The sequence below is a fragment of the Arvicola amphibius genome, chromosome 5 (assembly GCF_903992535.2).
Source record: "Arvicola amphibius chromosome 5, mArvAmp1.2, whole genome shotgun sequence".
In the NCBI taxonomy this organism is placed as follows: Eukaryota; Metazoa; Chordata; class Mammalia; order Rodentia; family Cricetidae; genus Arvicola; species Arvicola amphibius.
This window is the reverse complement of record NC_052051.1, coordinates 22619534-22639360: the sequence shown is the minus strand read 5'-3', so window position 1 is coordinate 22639360 and position 19827 is coordinate 22619534. Positions and strand designations below refer to the sequence as shown.

The window sequence follows — 19827 nt, the reverse complement described above, 5'->3', positions numbered from 1 at the left end:
TGTTCATGTCTCCTCAGGAATGAATGGTGTCACACAACGAAGGTGGTGGGGGAGATAAAGACTTTAACGTTATCCTTGGCTACAGAGAATTTCAGACAAGCCTAGGCTACATGAGACCTTGATCCAAAACCAAAAATAAATAAATAACAAAAACAAATAGAACAAAACCTAAACCAAACAAGACCAAAAAACAGAAAAAAAAATCTGAAGAGATACAGTGGGAATCAAGGGCCTCCAGTGGCTCTGAATGCAGAATGGACAGCTTCTGTAGGCACTTGATGTACACAAGAAAACACAATCAGCAGGAGAGTCATAGGAAAACCCCCTTACCCACCCCTTTTACCTAGAAACATAGCCATGAGCTTCTTATCCTGAAGAAGGATGGCTCCTTTCACCAGGTACTCAAAATAGGAGTCCACGCCAGCCCCAATGCCTGCATCCTGGGCCACCCATTTGCCAGTGAGCACGTCGATGTGATTGCCAACCTAAAAGAGAAACATAATCCCTAGGAAGGACCAAGGCCAAAGGGTGATCTATCTACCTGGTGCTCTAACTGCCCAGTGACATGCCAGCATTTCCTGAAAACATGAGGGCTATGGAGAAAGCCATGAGCCTGGGCCACAGCCATCCTACTGTGAAGACACAGCTCATGTTCATTTGAAAGAACTGACTTAGCATACTATACCAAAAGGAAAGGGGAAAGAGAATGATCTGAAGTATCCACTCCTTGCTTAGGGAGAGATGAGAGAGGAGAACTTGTTTCTGGAATCTGTCACGGACTCAAGGCACGAGTCTGTGACTCCAGTGTCTAAAAATCCAATACAGCGGGGCATGAGGCACAGTAGGAGGTATCTGCTCAGCGTTCACAAGGCCTTGGGTTCAAACCCCAGTATCAAAGAATCAAAAACAAAACAGCTCATACACACACACACACACACACACACACACACACACACACACGCTGAGTTCCCAGTCACAGTCCACATCTCACCATAGCTAACAGGTTTTTTATTATTTTTAAAATTTAATATTACTATTTTTATTCTTTCTATCTATCTATCTATCTATCTGTCTATCTATCTATCTATCTATCTATCTATCTATCTATCTATCTATCTATCTATCTATCTATCTCGGTGTGTGTTTGTCACACATGAATGTCAACAGGCCAGGATGCACAGGAATGGTCAAGGAGAGAAGGGTACAGACAGGGCACCAACCAAGTCCACACAGTTCCAAGGCTAGAGCAAAACCTGCCTACATTGGACTATAGATGTTACCGCGGGCCTCCAGAGTGGCACCTGAAGGGATTTTATGAATCTGCAGACAAACTCCACTCTCGGAGCTGACTTTGCACCAAACTTTTATCTTTCAAAAACAAGAAGCTGTAGTGTCTCAGCATAGTTTGTTTTATTTTGTGGATTTTCCAGCCAGGGTTTCTCTGTGTAACCGTCCTGGCTGTTCTATAATTCATTCTGTACACCAGACTGGCCTCGAACTCTTACAGCTCTGCCTGTCCCCACCTCCCAAGTGCCGGGATTAAGAGCATGCGCCACCACCACCCAGCCAGCATAGTTTTTAGTACATTAACATCACTGCTGGTATATGAGAACCAGAAAGGCTAAACAGCCCTGAAGCAGGGCCAGGACTTGACTCTTGCACTGAAGTGCTGCTGTCCTGACTGTGGTGGACTAATGACCCCTCGTGTCACCGGTTTGTCCCTTCTGGGATGTGACATTAGCTTTGAGGATTAGCTGGTCCGGAATAGGTTAAATATCCATTTATTAATAGGAACTGAAGGGAAAATGAAGCCCTAGGGTCAGATATGCTTGGGAAATGTTAAGCAAAGCTAAAGAGATTCCGTTACCATTGCATTTAATAACTTTTATTCTGTTCGAGTTCTTTGTGACTCTTAAAAAAAAAAAGAAAAAGAAAGAAAAAAGTAAAAAAGAACAACAACAAAAACTCTGGTGCCATATGCAAGAATTCTCTAATTTAACTGTTCTGGAATTATTTTTTTTATAGACCAGCCACTCAACATGTCTTGGTACTGGTGTTCTGGAAAACAGTTTCGCAATGCCGATAGTCACCAGAGGGCCAGGTGAACTGGTAATCTATGGTCAGTGAGTCAGGGGTGTGAAGTGTCTGACTCCTGCCTAGAAGTGAGAAAGGCTCAAAACGTAACATAACTTTGTTCCCGCCAAGGATGAGCAGTCTGGCTCTCTTCCCTCCTGTGCTAGCTGGTTTTAAGTCAACTTGACACAGATAGAGTCACTTTGGAAGAGAGAACCTTAACTGAGAAAATGCCTCCACTAGACTGGCCTGTGAGCAAGTCTGTGGCACATCCTCTTGAAGACTGAAGGAGACAGGCCCAGCTCACTGCGGGTGGTCTAACAAAACCGGTTGAGCAAGCCAGTCAGTAGCACTCTTCCATGGCCCCTGCATCAGTTCCTGCCTTCAGGTTCCTGCCTTGAATTCCTGCCCTGATTTCCCTGATTATGGACTACAAGATGTAATAAACACTTCTCTCCCCGCTGCTCTTGGTCATGGTATTTTATCACGGCAACAGAAACCATAACTAATGCAGCTCTGTGGCAAAAAGCAAATGGCTCCGTCTACTTTTGGTATCCTGGGCCACTCCTATAATCACTGTAAGACTCCCTTCCTTGGTTGAACTCTTAATTCATTCCTTAGACCTCTGGGTCTCATTGGGTGGGGGGCACACAGAAGCCTTAGCTTACACAAGGAAGGCAACAGCTGACTTACCAGCCCAATATCTGACCGGCTCTCCCAGAGGCGCATCAGGGCCACTCTGGCCACATCTTCAAACACAGGGTCACCGGTGAGGCTGCTCAGGGTGGCAAATTCTACAATGAAGGTCCCAATCCCCGCTGTACAGGTAACAGGGGTCTCTCCAGGGTTCACACCATGAAGCAGGTTCACAGTTCCGTAGGGCATGCCCGTGGGGGTCTGAAACGCTAAAGCATCAGAAACTAAGATCCCAGGTAGAAGGCGAGTAAGGTGGTATGAGGAGAGACCCCAAGCTTTAGGCCTCAATCAGCACTTGTTTCTTTTTTCTCATTAACTGTTTGAGTCCGAGCCAGAGAAAGATATATGCCTCACTGCAGGACCCTTACCTGCCTAACCCAGATGCTGCCAAACACTGTGCTAGGTAACCTTGGGCTCCCGCTGTGATGAGGGGACCTGGAAAGAGGTGAGCCCTAGCTACCACACTCCACACAACTTCATTTATTTTACTACTTTGTTTTCACACTGTGCCTTCCAAAGCCTGCAGGAAACTGAGTGTGAAGCAGGTCGGGCTGATGCTGCAGTGAGCCCGGCTGGCAGTTACTCAAAGACTCTCATCAAATCAAACACATGGGTAGAGGGGTCAATTTTAGATCCTGATTCAGATAAAAAGTTCAGGGAAAAATTATTTTTAAAAGAAAACCTAAAAATAGGACACAAACCAAACCACTAATACAATACAATACAACCCCTACTTAACAGGTAGGGAAAACCATGCCTGTCACAAGTGACTCAGCTAAAGGTCACATAGGAGAGTCACACAGAGAGGGAGTTGGAAATGCCTGCGCTGATCCCACCCCTTCAAATCCAGCCCAGAGCTTTGTCTATCCTACCCCAGGCCTCTGAGCCCAGGGAGGAACTAGATGATGAGCCCAAGATAGAGATTTCCTCTCCACCCCAAAGGCAAACAACGGCAGAGCAGTCACACGTCACCAAATTGTCAACTAATTTGTCAAAACTTATGAGCGCTACAAGGTCCAAACACTGTCTGCAGGAGGAATGAGACCTATCTCTGGCACAGAGCAGGCAGGGAGAAAGCGTCACAAGCAAGAGGGGCTCAAAGGAGTACTTGAGAGACATGCAGGAAATACGCCAAGGAGGGTGTGGTCCGAGAATCCTCTTTCTTGACCTATAGAGGAGATACACCGCTGCTGGCTTCATAATTACTCGGTATGAACTTTAGAATATGTATATTACTCAGTGCAAATAATTTTTTAATGAGAAAAAAATAGAAGGCGCAGTAAGGCAGTTTTCTCCAGGGATGAATCACACAGGACATGATGTTTGTGAGGAGACACGTGGCTGTGAGCCATGAGCTATGAGACCTGAGCCCAGCTCGCTCTCGCCTGGCCCTCCCCAGGGCTGAGAGACAAATAAATGAGATGGCCAAGGAGCCAGTAGAATGCACGCAATGCCAGTCATGTGTTTGGGTGTGAACCACCCTAGACTCCTACCACACCCAGGAGGGAACACAGTGTCCAGCTGATGCTGCTGAGCCCAGCAGTGATGGCCCCACTGGATAAAAACACAGAAGCTTGGCTCATAGAGCAAAACATGGCTTAACCACCAAACCCAATCCCTGTCATCTCAAGTTTGCTAAGCATCTTCTGTCTGACCTCAGCTTAGCCTTCCAAAAGACACATCTATCAGGTACGAATTATGGTTGATAGAGAAACTATGGTTGATAGGAGCAGGAGAATGACATGGCCAAGATGCTGGGTGGCCGAGGAAAGCCTAGAACCTGCAGCCCTAAAGCTCAGACCAAAGCTATTCCCTGGGGCCCTCTCATCCTAGCAGCATGTGGCCTGGAAGGGGACAAGAGGGCTCCCTCAAAATAAATGCAAGGACCACTGAATCTGTGAGACTCCCTTGGCCTACACCCGCAAACAGTAGTAACATCCTGGGCCAACACTCCAGCAAGCCCTTAAAATGCTCAGGACTCTCCTGACTTCAGTAGTGAGAACTCTCCTGGTTTGTATAGTGGATGGTTTTACAGGGGTAGAAATAGAGATTTGAAGTTTTAAAAGACAAAAATCAGGGGAAAATCTCAGCACTGCCATTCTTAGCTCCAGCAAGAGAGGTAGAATTAGAGCCAGAAGTGGTGCACACACTTGCTGACTCAACACTTGGGAGGCAGAGGCAGGACTGCCAAAACCTCAATGTGAGCCTTGACTACACAGTAAGTTACAGGCTAGCTACATAGTGAGACCCTATGTAGAAGGAAGAGAGGAGAAGAGGATCTACTGGGCGTTGTGCCATTGTCACCTTCCAATGCCCCCACTCCACCGTCAGTCCCCACCCCTCACCTCTGCCCCATATCTGCGGGGCTCTTACCCGGGAGCAGTTTTCGGGCTGCTTCCTCAGCCATCCTGAGGAGAGGTCCAGAGCAAGGCCATCCAGCTTCTACTTCCACACCAGCCTTCTTTGACAGCAGGTGAGCAGAAAGGAGTCCGCCTACCACTAAAGATGGCACAAAACACAGTGTCAGCATCCTACCAGTTTCTCTCTTATGCAAACTAGAACTATAACCATGCTACCGGAGTGTCTCACTAGGAAGGAGCTAGTAAAAGCCACCCCTACCCAGGCAGAGTGGCACACACCTCTAATCCCAGTGCCTGGGAAGTAGAGGCAGAGTGGCACACACCTCTAATCCCAGTGCCTGGGAAGTAGAGGCAGAGTGGCACACACCTCTAATCCCAGTGCCTGGGAAGTAGAGGCAGAGTTTGAAGCCATCCTGGACTACACAGTGAGATCCTGTCAGCTTTCATAGCGCCAAAAGGCGCGACGCAATCCGGAGAAAACGAACTTACCCAGCAGAGGACCCTGACTGCTACAATACTGACCAGTCTGCCAAGGCACGCCCACAGGCGCAACAGCGGCGTGACTGTCGAGGAGGAACCACACACTTTCTGACTCTCTGAGACTTGCTCCAAAGGAGGGAATGTATGTCTGGTAATGGAAACCTGACCAAAAGCCCATGGTGAGGGAGGTCAAGGGCTCCTAGGGATAAATCTCCTACGTGGGGCTGATGAACAGACATGTCCAACTGCCTTCCAAATAGCTATTTGTCCACCCATAGATTAATACTTCAAAAGGAGCTTCTCCGAAAGCAGTCAGTATTGTAGTGCTCCACTTATTCCCAATGCAGAGATTCATAGCTGACTACTGAGTGTTGAGCCCTCAGCAGAACAAACGCCCTCCTCGCAGCTCAGGAGGTGTCTCAGAGGAGGGGTGGCACGGATGTAAGGGGCAGAGGATGGAGAGGAGTGCTGGGTCTATGGCACGGCTGTCGCACGCGCTAATTCACAGCAGCTATGGTCTCTGCACAGGGCCAGGCCAGGAAACATTCCAGCATGAATGAGACAGGTGCTCAGGAGGCCCCGTCCCTAGCTGAGGGACCACTGCTAAGTGATGGCTGCTAGCGTCTGGCCGCTGCTAGCTTGCCCATGTTCCAGCGGATGACCACACACTCGTGTGCAGGCCATATGTACTAGGTATGACGGTTGGGAGAGGAAGTATGAGGGGAGTTCTAGAGCAAGTGAGAAGAGGGATTTGAGTTGAATACGACCAAGGTACATTATACACATCTATGAAATCATCAAAAAATCAATTTTAAAAGGGCCATTGAGATAGTTCAGTGAGTTAAAGTACCTACTGTCGAGTCTGATGATGTGAGTTCTATCCCCAGGACTCACACAGCGGAAGGAGAAAATTAATCCCCGCCCCCCCAGGTTGCTCTCTGACCCCATACACATGCTATGTCATTGTGTGTTCACCCACACCCATACAATAAATGAGTCAATGTAATACAACTTTAAAAAATAAATTAAAATACCCTAAAACTGCAGTTCTCAACCTTCCTAATGCTGCAACATTATACAGTTCTTCATGTTGTGATGACCCCCAACCATGAAATTATTTTCTCTGCTCTTGCATAACTGTAATTTTGCTACTGTTATGAATCATAACATAAATATCTGATACCAAGATATCTAATATGCAAACCCAGAGGGGCTGAGAACCACTGTTCTAAAACAAACAAACAAACAAAAGTCATTCCTTACTCCCATCTATTGGACAGCATTAACAGGGTTTTTCCCTTGGTGGTGACAAAAACAGTGGCCACTCCTTGAAGTCGCCAGGAGAGACCAAGGTCCAGGCACTGCTCCTCCTCTGCAGATACCAATTTTAAGGTTCAGAGGAACAAAGTGGCTTGCCCTGGGTCACCTGTCCACCTCTAAAGCGTGGCTCACTTGGGCCCACCACTCTGTCCGTCGGGAGAGGACAGCTGTCACTGCCTCCGCTTTACTTTTCGAGTCACCACACACTTTTCAGGGTGTGTGAGAGAAAGACTCTGTGACTGGAAATACGGCTGGCCAGGCACCAGGAAGTGCCCTCTGGCAAAAAATAACCTGTGACCTTCAGCTTTGGTTTTCCTTCCCTCCTGTCTAAGAGGAACTGAGACAAAGACAGGACTAGGCCAAACAAGTCCTCTGGTAGAAGGTCTCTGCATGAAGTGCATCCTCTAAGAATTGTACATTCTACCTAAGAATGAATTAAGCTGGACCCTGCATACATCCTCAAGTGAACACGAGGACAATTACAAGCCTCAAACGTGGGTACTAAGTAAAAGTAAGGGGGCTACGTGAGAGCCAAAGATATGTTTTTAGTTTTAATTACTGTGCCTAAGAGATCCATGAAATAAACATGCCTCTAACATGCGAGCCCCTTGCCCAGGGACAGACACTTCCTGAAACGCTGGAGGCTATTGCATATGGGAGATCACAAGCCATGTTTTTGCTCCCCTAAACAAGTCTGTTTGTCTCAACTGCACCAGATGTGCTGGATCACATGTAGGTGGGAGGTTCACAGGCAGGAAATACGTCACGATGTACACTTGCCCCTGGTTGGACATAGGTGGGAGGTACAGCAGGCAGGAAGTACTGTAGGCAGGAAGTACGTTCAGGTTCAATCAGGTGCAAGCATATATCCTGATGGGAAGTACGGTGGCCTTTTGGGTTGTCTTTATAAGCCTCTGTAAAATATTACTTAAGTTGCCATTTTCTGGAACCCTGAAAAGGTCCTGGCCAGAGTCCATCATCCAGCCAATATTTAAAGTTTGTTTCAAATTTGGCTCAAAAATCATAGAACTGGTCTTTCTGTCTCAATTCTCAGGTTTAACAGTTAGGGAACAAATCCCAAGAGAGGCCATGACTACAACCAGGAACTCACAAATTTTACGGTCTGAATTCATGTGAACTGAACGGTCTAGGAAGCCTCAAATGGTAGCATAAACACGGGCGCTGTGGGTATCTGAAGGGTTCAGTTTTGCAGTAGTGGAGATCTGACCCGAGACCTCGTCATGCTTGGCAAGTTCTCCACACTAAGCCACATCCCAAGCATTAAGATGGGCTTTGTAGGCAGTGCCTCAAGCCACACAGCAGAAATCCACAAAAATAACCTGGGGAAAAAAAGCACATTCCATCCAGGCCTCTAAGAATCCAATTGGTGGAGTCTAGGAAATGTGCCTACAGTAAATAATACAAATAAAAATTTTAAATCTCAAAACAGCATTGCGGAAAGAAAGCTTCTGATAACAACAGAGGTAATGTGCACCACCATGTCAGACGCTGGGGTTTTCACACAGAGGACAGAAAATAATTATCAGAAATACACGTAAAGAAATGAAAGAGACTGGATATAGAAAGACGTAATAAAAAAAGTGAAAAAAATTGACCAAGCATATTTACAAAAATACCATTTTTCTAAAGATAAAAATACAATAATTATGTGAATTATTGCTAGTACCTAAGATATACGTGACGAAAGACCTAGCGGACTTGAAGACAGCCAAAGTTATCCAGAGTGCAGCATGAAGATACAGAGTGTTCCCTAGATACAAGAGCAACTTAGGGGGCAGGGTGAGAAGTCATGTTGAAACCAAAATAAATAGGTAAATAACAAACAAACAAACAAACAAATAAATAAATGGAAGAAAATAGGGGAGAGGGATTATTTGACCAAGGAAAAACAGCAACTTATAGACCCAAGAAACCTAAGCAAGATAAAAAGAAACGCACATTGATATATACAATGTAAGTGTATACATTGCAAAACATCAAAAAGAGAAAAGATCTGTTTTCCCCACTTTGTTCCCTCAAAGGATTTTAAAAGCACCTACGGTCTGGGTAATAATGGGAGATGGCTGCACTCAGTTCACTGTGCTGTCTTCTCAATGGCCACAGGTACTCACAATTCCCAGAATAAGATGCATTTTAAGAGGACAGAAACATATTTATCTACAAAGAAATGACCGTGAGATTGGTAAACATTCTTAACAAAATGAAAGCAGAAAACAGTAGAAAAATTTCTTTGATAGACTAAGAGAAAATAATCATTAGCAGCGGCCATACATGCAGAAAAAATATCTCCCAAAGACCGAAGGAAGCGAGACAAAGACATTTTCGTGTAAACAAAACCTGGGAAAATTTGCCAAGAACATATCCACGTAAAGGAAAATTCTGAAGTTCTTTAAAAAAAAGACCAATCAAATATAACGAGGCCTGAGACGCTAAAGCAAAGACAGCCAGAGAGGAGGTAACGGGGCTGGGGAGGTGCTCAGTTTGTGAGATGCTTGTCCTGTAAGTATGAGGACCTAAATTCCATCCTTAACATCCACATAAAAGGAGTGTGATGGTTCACACTTGCAATCCCAGTGCCGGGGAAGCGGACGGGAGGATCGCTGGGCTCACAGGCCTGCCAACCCTGCCAAGGCAGCAAGCCCCAGGTCCCAGTGAGGGACCCTGGCTCAGAACACAAGGTGGACAGCTCCCGATGAATACTACCAGGATCTGAACATCTGACCAGGATGGACTTTGCATGAATACGCACGCGTGCACGCACGCAAACACACACACATGCACATGCACACGCGCACGCACACACACACACACAAAATACATGAGTAAACCTAAATTTCAACTATAAAGATCTAAACTACGAACTACAGTACATGTGTTCTCTGTCTTACCACAGACAGTAGAGAGTTTTTACTACTTCTAGACTTTGGTAAGTTATTTGTTTTATTTGCTAAGAAAACTATTTTAGAAGATACCGCACACAACTTCAACATTAATAAGAGGAAAATGGGAGCTGGGTGTGGTGGCTCACGTCTGTGATCTCAGCAAGAAGAAGGCTTTGGCTTTGAGGTCAGTTTGTCCCATGTAGTGAGTTGTAATCCAGCCTTGGCAACAGTGTGAGGACCATGTCTCAAAAAAAAAAAAAAAAAAAAAAAGCCACTGAAACTATCCGGGTGTGGTGTGGTGGTACATGCCTTTAAACCCAGCACTAGGGAGGTAGAGGTGTGGGGAGCATATTGAGTTTAAGGTCAGCCTGGTCTATGCGGTCAGTTTCTGGCCAGCCAGAGTTACAAAGTGAGACTAAGTCTCAAAAAGCAAAAAATAATAAACCAAATCAAAAAACCATTTTCATCATCCACAAAGTTCAACCACATAACAAAAACCTTCAGGAAAGCAGAGATAAACCTTTCCTGTTCCAACACCAAGGAAACAGTATTTACTCTGGGAGGGGGCAGCACTGTCTGTCACTAGTCTAGACCAGTGTCCTGGAAAGGTGACTCCCAGAGACCTCATTTGCCATTTTGGTAGTCAGACAGCGCCTCTCTCACAGGCCCTAGAAGGCAGCGCTCACCTCGGATGTTGGTTTCAAACACAGAGGCATTCACGTCGATATCAAAGTCCACGCTGTCCTGGAGGACCTCCACCACTCTTTGGAATTCAGAGGTATTCCCCAAAATCTGGAATGAAAGAGAACCCTGACCACACAGCTCCCCAAGCATGGACGAAGTTTAGATGCTGGAGTGGCCCTCACTCTTTAGTCAGACTTTGTCGTCGGCTCAGCTACGCCACACCAGCAACCACGCAGAAACCTAGTCTAACTTCCTGGTCCATTTAAACGGATCCTGTACAAACAAAGCAGGGGTCAATAGTGGACATGAGCTGTTTGTAGCTCCCCTGTCCTTTGTACCTTGCGGAAAACAATGCCAGTTCCTTCCCAATGTTCTTTACCCCAAAGCCTCCTGCCAGAGGCCAAGCACTCTGAAGCTATTGGCTTCCTTTGTTTGAGAGGTCACTATGTGAACATACCCTGGTACTTTGTCATATAGCAGAGGCACCTTCGGGAACAAATCTCTTCCTAATAATAGACACGGCTAGCACAGCTTTTACTCTGGGCCTGCTCTTCTGCCTTGAAAACAGACCCAGTTTCTGGAGTGGTGGCAGCTATGCTTCACCGTGGGGAACCAAGCACGAAAAGCCTTACGAGGGGAGAGGAGGAAGCTACAAAGAGCCCTAGTCTCTGGTGCCACATCACTAATGAGACTCATTACTAGAAGAAAAAATGACCTCTTGGCTTCCTTTTTCTTTCCTCATTTTTGAAAGATATATTTTATTTTGTGGGTTTGAGAGCTTTGCCTTCACACAAGTGTGCCACATTCACATTTGGTGCCCTTGGAGGCCAATGTGTGTAGCACTGGAGTTACAGATGGTTGTGAGCCACCATGTGGGTGCTGGGACCCAAACCCAGGCCTTCTACAAGAGCAACAGTGCTCTTAACCACTGAGCCACCTCTCCAGCTCGGAAACTATATGCTTCAAGGATGGGGCACATTTTCATTCAGCTTCGTGGGTCTTATCCATTTGAGGCTGGTAGGGATTGAACCCATAGCCTCATGTATAAGGCAAGTATTCTGTCAACTAAGCCATATTATCCTCTCCTTTCTTTTACTTGGGAAAATGAATCTGTTGAAAGCACCAGTCAAATGCTACATATGTGTGTGTCTACATATATGTGTATATAAATATATGTGTTGTATATGGCTATACATACACGGAGGGAGAGAACATGTAGGAAATAGAGGTGGAGAGAAGAGAGAGAGACTGACAGAGAGAGAGAGAGAGAGAGAACAAACTTGTTTGCCTAGATGGTCTCATACAACCCAGGCTGGCCTCAAACTCACTATACAAGCCAAGAATGGTCTTGGACTTCTGATGTTCCTGGGATTTTGCCGCCATGCCTAGCTTGATATATAATATTAATTTTTCTGCTAATATCACTCCAAATTTTCCTTGAATTACTCTTCCTCCCACAGTCACTCCTATAATTCTGGAGTGGGTGATCCCATGCCCCCAGCTGTGGAGTGGGTGGGTACTTTACTAGGACCAGCCAAGGTACCATATCCCCTCCCCAAGTGATACTATTTGGAAATACATATGTGATCTAAGTCTGATCAGTAAAAACTTACTCCTTGGATTAAAAGGAAAGGATGATACTTTGACCATACTGTTTTTTAAACTGGAGTAACCCGAAAAGCAACAGGCTGACGTACTGCTTATGAAGACTGAGAACACAGCAGGCAAGAAAGCAGAGATAAAAGGTGGAAGGAGACTCCTACTGACGTCATCTTCTCTCTGGATCAGGTCTGAGGCCAGCCTTTGATCTAGACTTTTTAGTTATCTGATTGAGTTTGTCTTCCTGCCTAAGTCAGTTGAACTGAGCCTCTGTTTGCAGTCCAAACAATTCCCGACTATCCCAATGCTCAAGCTCTCTAGGACCGGCAGCCAGCCTACCTGCTGTCCGCTTTCTCTTGCTGTTCACCTTCTGCTAGCTATCTTCTCTGCAGTAAAACTACCCATTCTCCTCCAGTTCCCTTTCCTCCATTCAAAACTCCAGCTCCTCACTGGGGAGTGTCACCTGTTCTACCATGCCTCTGATTCTTCTTCCCTTCAGAACCCCTAAGAACTCCACCCGCTAGCGCCAGGGTCTCTATTCCTGTCTACATTAAACAAGATGAGAAGAGAAGACCTTTGCCACGGCAGAGGCCGCATTCATCCTTGTATTTGCCCAGAGTGCCAGATGCAGCTCAGGAAGCAATTACTTAACAAATGTTTGTTGACTTCACAAACCTTTCTTCACTCGGCAGTCTGTGATCTCAAAGCAGAAAATTTGTCACTTCCTGTCTCATACTTAAGAGATGCCAGTGGCTCTTCCGTACTCTCAGATGAAGGAGCACAGCACAGTGAAGAAGAGATGCAGCCCCCAGGCCCCACCATCCCCCCAGTGTCACTTGTCCCTCCTCTCTCCCGATTCCCAGGGACACTGGCCTCCTTTCCATTCACTCTCCTGCCACAGAGCCTTGCACTAGCTGGCCTGGAACATGCTTCTTCCATCTCTTTCCCGTTACCACCAGCTCCTCCTTCAAATTCCATCTCCACTTTCACATCACTGCCTCCGAGAACTTCTCCCAAGCCTCCTCAGTCTAGGTCAGATCTTTTTTTCTTTTGGGATTTTTTGTTTTGTTTTGTTTTTATTTCCAAGACAGGGTTTCTTTTGTATATTTCTGGCTGTCCTAGAACTCACTCCATAGACAAGGCTAGCCTTGAACTCAGAGATTGGCCTGCCTCTGCCTCTTCCTTTCCTGTGCTGGGACTAAAGGCGTGCACCACCACACCCAGCCAGATCATTTTTGTTAAAAAACTTTCCAATGCAAAGCCCTGGACTCAATGGGTGATTATCATTTTTTATGGCTATTCTTTGATTCTCTGTGTGTTTCCAGTGCTAACATCTCAAACTCCAGGCAAACAGAGGTCATTCCTGTTCAAACTCGCCATTTTGACTCCCAAGTTTAGCTCCATGCTTAGTATTTAGTTGTGTTCAATAACTATTTGATAAATAGATAAGAATATAAAAATTAACAGTAAACAAAAAATTATAAGACAAACCATATTTATATAGTGTTCATAGTCACATAAATATTATAGATGTATAAAAATGAAGAGTGCAGCCGGGCGGCGGTGGCGCACGCCTTTAATCCCAGCACTCGGGAGGCAGAGGCAGGCGGATCTCTGTGAGTTCGAGACCAGCCTGGTCTACAAGAGCTAGTTCCAGGACAGGCTCCAAAGCTACAGAGAAACCCTGTCTCGTAAAACCAAAAAAAAAAAAAAAAAAAAAATGAGGAGTGGCCAGGCAGGGTGGTAAATCTTTATCATCTCGGCACTGGAGAGGCTGAGGCAAGAAGACTGCCAAGCTTGAGGTCTGCCTGGCTAAGCAACAAAACCCTGGGTGGGGTGTGTGAACTGGAGACAGTCACAGATTCAAGTCACGTTAAATTAAGTTTAAGTCCGAGTTCTGCTTTTAATCTTTCTAAGCATCACATTTCTCAGCTATAGGAAGGAATAAAATAATGAAGTCATAAAACCATGAGAATATTGGAAGGATTAAATAGGATGATGCATATGTTGTAATCTGAATAAGAAGTAATCACGGGAAACTGTGTGCAAGTCTATAGGTTCCCAACAGGTAGCACTATTTTGAATGGTTACAGAAATGCTATCAAGTGAGTCTAGCTGGAGGAAGTAAGTAACTGGGAGGGGAGGAGCATGGGGGGAGGACCTTGTCCCTGGTCCATCCTATCTCTTGATCTCTGTTTCCTATTCACCATGAGACAAAGAAGCATCTCTGCCACATTATTGCCCAAGCACACAGAGCTAGACAATCATGTGCTGAAGCCTCTGAAACCGTGAGCCTACATAAATCCTTCCTCCTTTTAAAACTGTTCTCTTGTGTGGTCATACCCATGATAAACACTGACTAATATAGCCCGTAAAGGCCTTAGCACAAGGCATACACATGGCACAGTAAGCAATGCTGTTATCTTACGGTCACTGTACATGGCTACTAGAACGTCTGTGTCCCTCACTGACCTGGGCAAGTCTACCGCAGGTCCTCTATAAATATCTGTTCAATGACTGAACCTGCGTAAGTTGGTTTTCTCTTGGAACTTGGCATTCTCTACTATGCAGTTGGGTAACCAGGGCCTGGTGGCTCAGAATCATGAGATAAAGACCTAGCAGAAGAATTTACTTTTTACCCACGGACAAGCAACCAAAAGAAGAAGGATGTCGGTTAGGCAATGGTAGCGAGGGAAAGAAACAGGATACTTACCAGCAAGGTGTCCAGGGCATCAATCAGTGTCAGAGAGAAACTGTAAAAAGACAAAGTCCCAACTGCTTCATAAGAACATCAAACACCAGATTCCTAACCGCCCAGATCAGATTCGCTCAAAACTCAAATGAGGCACAGTGATGTCCTTAAATATCCCATGTACAGTTACAACTGAGGAACCAGAGGGGAAGCCAGAGCCTTCTGACTACCTGATGTAGCTCAGCTGTAATGAACATTCATTCGCCCATGTTTCCTGGCATCTTCCTTACCATGGAGAGACAGCACAAGCTTGTAACACACTAACAGCTGGAGAATGCTCAAGGCTGTGTCACTTACATCAAAAGCTAGAAATTACTGGCTGCCCACAAGCTGAGGAATGATGAACAAACTATGATACAGACAAATACAAATCTATGACATTATTAAGACGTGGTTATTGGAGTTCTATGTCCTAATGAGAGATCATGCTGTTAAGTGAAAAAACACCATGTATGAAGTAAACTATATAGCATGTTTTCATCTGTACTTCAAATAAAAAAGCCATACGAGGGGCTGGACAGATGGCTCAGGGGTTAAGAGCGCTTATTGCTCTTGCAGAGGACCTGAGTTTGACTCCCACAACATGGGGCTCAGAACTGCTGGCAACTGCAGTTGCAGGGACTCTAGCCAGGAGCCTCCACAGCCTCCTGCACACATATGGTACACCTCAATTCGTGCAAAACAAACACACAAATCATTAATAAAATTTAAAAAGCCACACTGACAGAAAGCAGGTGTGCTGCTGTTAGGGCCAGTAATCTCAGAGGGATAATTTATAGGGCACACGGGAATTTTTAGGGTTAAAGAAGTATTCTAGGGCTGGAGATGGCTAAGAGGTTAAGAACACTGGCTGCTCTTCCAGAGGACCCGGGTTCAATTCTCAGTATCCACATAGAAGCTCACAATGGTCTGTAACTCCACTTACAGGATCTGGCACCCTCACACAGACACACATGCAGGCAAATCATCAATGCACATAAAATGTAAAAAATAATCTATATGCTAGTTGTGTAGTGGTTACTATACATTTAAAATAGGGTATTTTATTATATACAAATTATAACAAGTTCCTTTTTACAAAGTTAAACTTTAATACGCTAATTTTTTTACAGAGATATACAACAGCCAGGTGTGGTATTTGGCTGCAGCCCCAGCACTGGTAAGGCTGATACAGAGGGACTGAGAGTTTAAAACCAGGCTGGGCTACATAGCAAGATCCTGTCTCAATAATAAATAATACATATCTGCACATATACTCTACGGAATGAGAAAGTCATGCATGATTCCGTTCTGCTGCAATTAGCCATTTGTTTGTACTTGCTTTTTGTTCCAACTATAAAATAAAAAATGGCACAAGCTCTTAGCTTGCTTGTCTAGTTCTGGGCACAGAAAGCATGCCATCATTTAAGAATACTTGTTTAAAAAAAAAGATAATAAGCCAGGAGTGATGGTGAACACCTGCAATCTCAGCTTAGGAAGTGGAGGCAGAAGCGCCAGGAGTTTGAGGTCATTCTCAGCTATGTAGTGAGTTTGAAGCCAGCCTGAGCTATGTCGGACCTTATCTGAAAACACACACACACAGCCTGGACTACATGGAACCCTATCTGAAAACATGCACACACACACACACACCTCCTGGACTATATGGGACCCTACTGAAAACACACATACACACACACACACACACCACCTGGACTATATGGGACCCTATTGAAAACACACATACACACATATACACACACACACACAGCCTGGGCTACATGGGACACTATCTGAAAACACACACACACACACACACACACATACACACACCACCTGGGCTATGTGGGACCCTATTGAAAACACACAGACACACACGCACATACACTGCCTGGGCTACACGGAACTCTATTGAAAACACACACACACACACACACACACACACACACAGCCTGGGCTACACGGAACCCTATCTGACAACACACAAACAGCCTGGGCTATGTGGGACCCTACTGAAAATACACAGGCACACACGCACACACACTGCCTGGGCTACGTGGGACTCTATCTGAAAACACACACACACACGCACACATACACACACACCTCCAGATTATAGCCCTAACCCCCCAAGAGTGTTAAGAGAATTAAATGGGACGGCACTGAAAAGCACATGGCAGTGATCAACCCCTGTCCGTTTCTGCTAATGCAATGATTCTTCACTGAGCTGGGTTTTTATTCTAGTGAAATTGAAAAATGTGATAGCACAGGAATTACTAACAGAAAATGAATCAGGTGACTTGTGTGCATGGTGGTGAGGGGAACTGAAACTGGGGATGTGATGAAGATAGCGGTGACATGAAACAGTGCCTTGAAGACGGAGGGGAAATATTTTCCAGTCATACAGAGAACACAACTACAAAGGACCTTACATCTGGGGAGAGTAACACTCCCTCCTGGAGCCGGGGGCCCACCTAAAAAATGAAGAAGTTGAGTTTTCTGACTCTTGAAAGTTCTTTCTGCGACTCCAGAAATGTTCCCAAGTGTTCTTGTGTGGTTCCTGTTCCTACTGAGTCCGGACGTCTAGCCTGCCAGATTAATCCAAGATTAATCCAAGACTCTTTGTACTGTGAAAGCTGTGTAGACTCTGACAGCGTTGGTTTGGATTGAGGGGAAGGGGTTGAGTCAGCCCAGGCCGGAAACGTTCCAGAATCAGTGAGACCTTGAAGCCACCAGCCCTCCTAAGACCCCAGCCAACCCCCTTGGCCCTCAAGCTCGCTCTACCTGCCCCAGGTGTCGTGCCCGTCACAGGTGAGAGGTCTCAGCTCATCGTAGGGAAAGGCATTTTCCAGGTAACTGTCGTAGGCGTGGTAGAACATGGCCTTGACTCGCTCCCTGGTGCGAGGGATGAGAAATAAGGTAGGGGGCCAGAACCCAAAAACCAGGCGGGAGAAAGGAGCAGACACAGGACGGAGAGTGGGAACCACCATGTGATTTCTGCCGAGGGCCCAGCAACGGGACCGATCACGTCAGGGTAGGGGTCCTGGGGCAGAGGGAAGGGAAGGGGCCCGGTGGGCGCTTGCCAGTCCCCAGCGGTGGAGAGCAGGAGCCTGGCCCCTTTCACCTGTAGTGGGCGGGGTCGGGCGCGGTGCCGTCGGGGCCTGGCGCACCATGGTGCAGGGGCAGGAACACGCACACGAGGCCGAGCGGGATGAGCAGCCGGAAAGGCATAGAGCTCGTGTCCTGTCAGTGCCGCCGCAGCAGCTGCAGCCACCGCCACCCGCTCATCCTCCGAGCCGCTGCTGGTTCTTCCGGGGATACGCACCACGACGCCTGCGCAAAGGGCAATAAGCCACTCATTTCCTGACTACAAGACCCAGGATGCAATGGGCAGTGGAACCCAGGCAAAAGAGCATCTCGGGATATCTACTCTACAGAGAGGAGTTCAACGTGTCTTAAGGACAGTGGCTGCTGTGGCTGCTGTTACTGATGTTTTCGCAACCCCAGTTTCCGTTTGCTGAGCCCTTACTGCGTAGTAAAGCGTGAAGGAACACTTTACAGGTGCTGTCTAGATTAGTTTTTTTTTCTTTTTTCCCTAAATACCTTTTTAAGAAGGGCCCAGCAGGGACTCAAGATTTGAGAAGATGTCTATATAAAGATGGATGAAAAGTGTTCAGCTTTGGCCATTATTAAACACAGGGTTTCCCAACCACCTCCCCGATTGTGTAAGTAAACTCTAGAATTATTGTCCCAAAGGCGTCACTCTTGAGGTTTGCAGAAATCCCTTTTGTTCTAGGAATTTGTAAATTTATAACAGTCTTTAATTTTAAGGTGCCATGACATCATGGTCCCTTCAGTCTCTAAATCAACCAGAACTTTGCCCGTCCCAGTACTCGGGACCACCTCAGTGGCTGCCGCCCTTCATTGTCCCCGGCACTACTGCTCTGAGAACATCTGGGCAGTTTTCCCACTTCCTTTCTTGCTAGATTCTGGACTTTGTCAGTGCGTTAGCCACAGCAACACCCATCCTGGTCAGTGCGGTGAGCTTTAGAGACAATCCTGTGTTTGAAGTTAATGCGGCTTCATTACAACTCGGCCATTCACACACAACCGATCTGAGTAACCCTAAAGGAGCTTCTTCCCTCCTCTAAGCCCAGCATCCAAGTTTATAAAAGGAAGGATTTGACCAATCGGATCTTTGAGATCCTTTTAACTTAAGACTTTTCTCTAATTCTAGGGTTGCCCACTCTTTGCTGAAAAAAGCCAGAGGAAAACATCTGCTTGGTTTATTGAGTACAGCGCAGCCAGGCTTGGCCTCCTTTTTAGGATTATTGTTCTTTATGCCGGGCGGCGGTGGAGCATGCCTTTAATCCCAGCACTCGGGAGGCAGAGGCAGGCGGATCTCTGTGAGTTCGAGACCAGCCTGGTCTACAAGAGCTAGTTCCAGGACAGGCTCCAAAGCTACAGAGAAACCCTGTCTCGAAAAAAAAAAAAAAAAAGCTTATTGTTCTTTGACAATTTCGTGTGTGTGTGTGTGTGTGTGTGTGTGTGTGTGTGTGTTCTGGTCAGTGCCCCTCCCCATTGCCCTCCATCCTCCTCTGCTCTGGCTGACTCCTTTTTCCCCAGCAAGCCCCTCCTGCTTCTGTATTTTTTACAGCTATTGTTTGTGACACACTAAGTTTAGTTAGGGCTGCTCATATGAGCGTAGGTGAGGAGTTAAGGACAAGTTTTGGGTTCAGCATAATTTTGTGATTTTATTTACTTATGTATATGAAGGTTTTATCTGCATGCATCTCTATGCATCACATGCATGCCTGGTCCCCTCTGAGACCAGAAAAGGGTATGGGATCCTCTGGATCTGGAATTAAAGATACTGTGACCCTCCATGTGGGTGCTGGGGATTGAACCCAGGTACTCTAGAAGAGCAGCCAGTGATCTTAACCATTGATCCATCTCTCCAACCCCAATCCAGCATTCTTGA

General features: G+C 46.1%; 1 protein-coding gene across 1 annotated transcript in view; it reads right to left on the bottom strand.

The window, feature by feature from the left end:
* The window catches only part of Edem2 (ER degradation enhancing alpha-mannosidase like protein 2), a 28511-nt gene extending 10334 nt beyond the window's left edge, over positions 1 to 18177 (bottom strand). The window contains exons 1-7 of the mRNA XM_038330130.1: positions 17971 to 18177; positions 17631 to 17741; positions 14829 to 14868; positions 10519 to 10624; positions 5143 to 5268; positions 2767 to 2978; positions 344 to 485 (exon numbers count right to left, since the gene is read on the bottom strand). Of these exons, the coding sequence (XP_038186058.1) occupies positions 344 to 485; positions 2767 to 2978; positions 5143 to 5268; positions 10519 to 10624; positions 14829 to 14868; positions 17631 to 17741; positions 17971 to 18077 (844 nt within the window). The 5' untranslated portion in view covers positions 18078 to 18177. The remainder of the gene's footprint in view (positions 1 to 343; positions 486 to 2766; positions 2979 to 5142; positions 5269 to 10518; positions 10625 to 14828; positions 14869 to 17630; positions 17742 to 17970) is intronic.
* Between the last annotated feature and the right edge of the window lie 1650 nt (positions 18178 to 19827).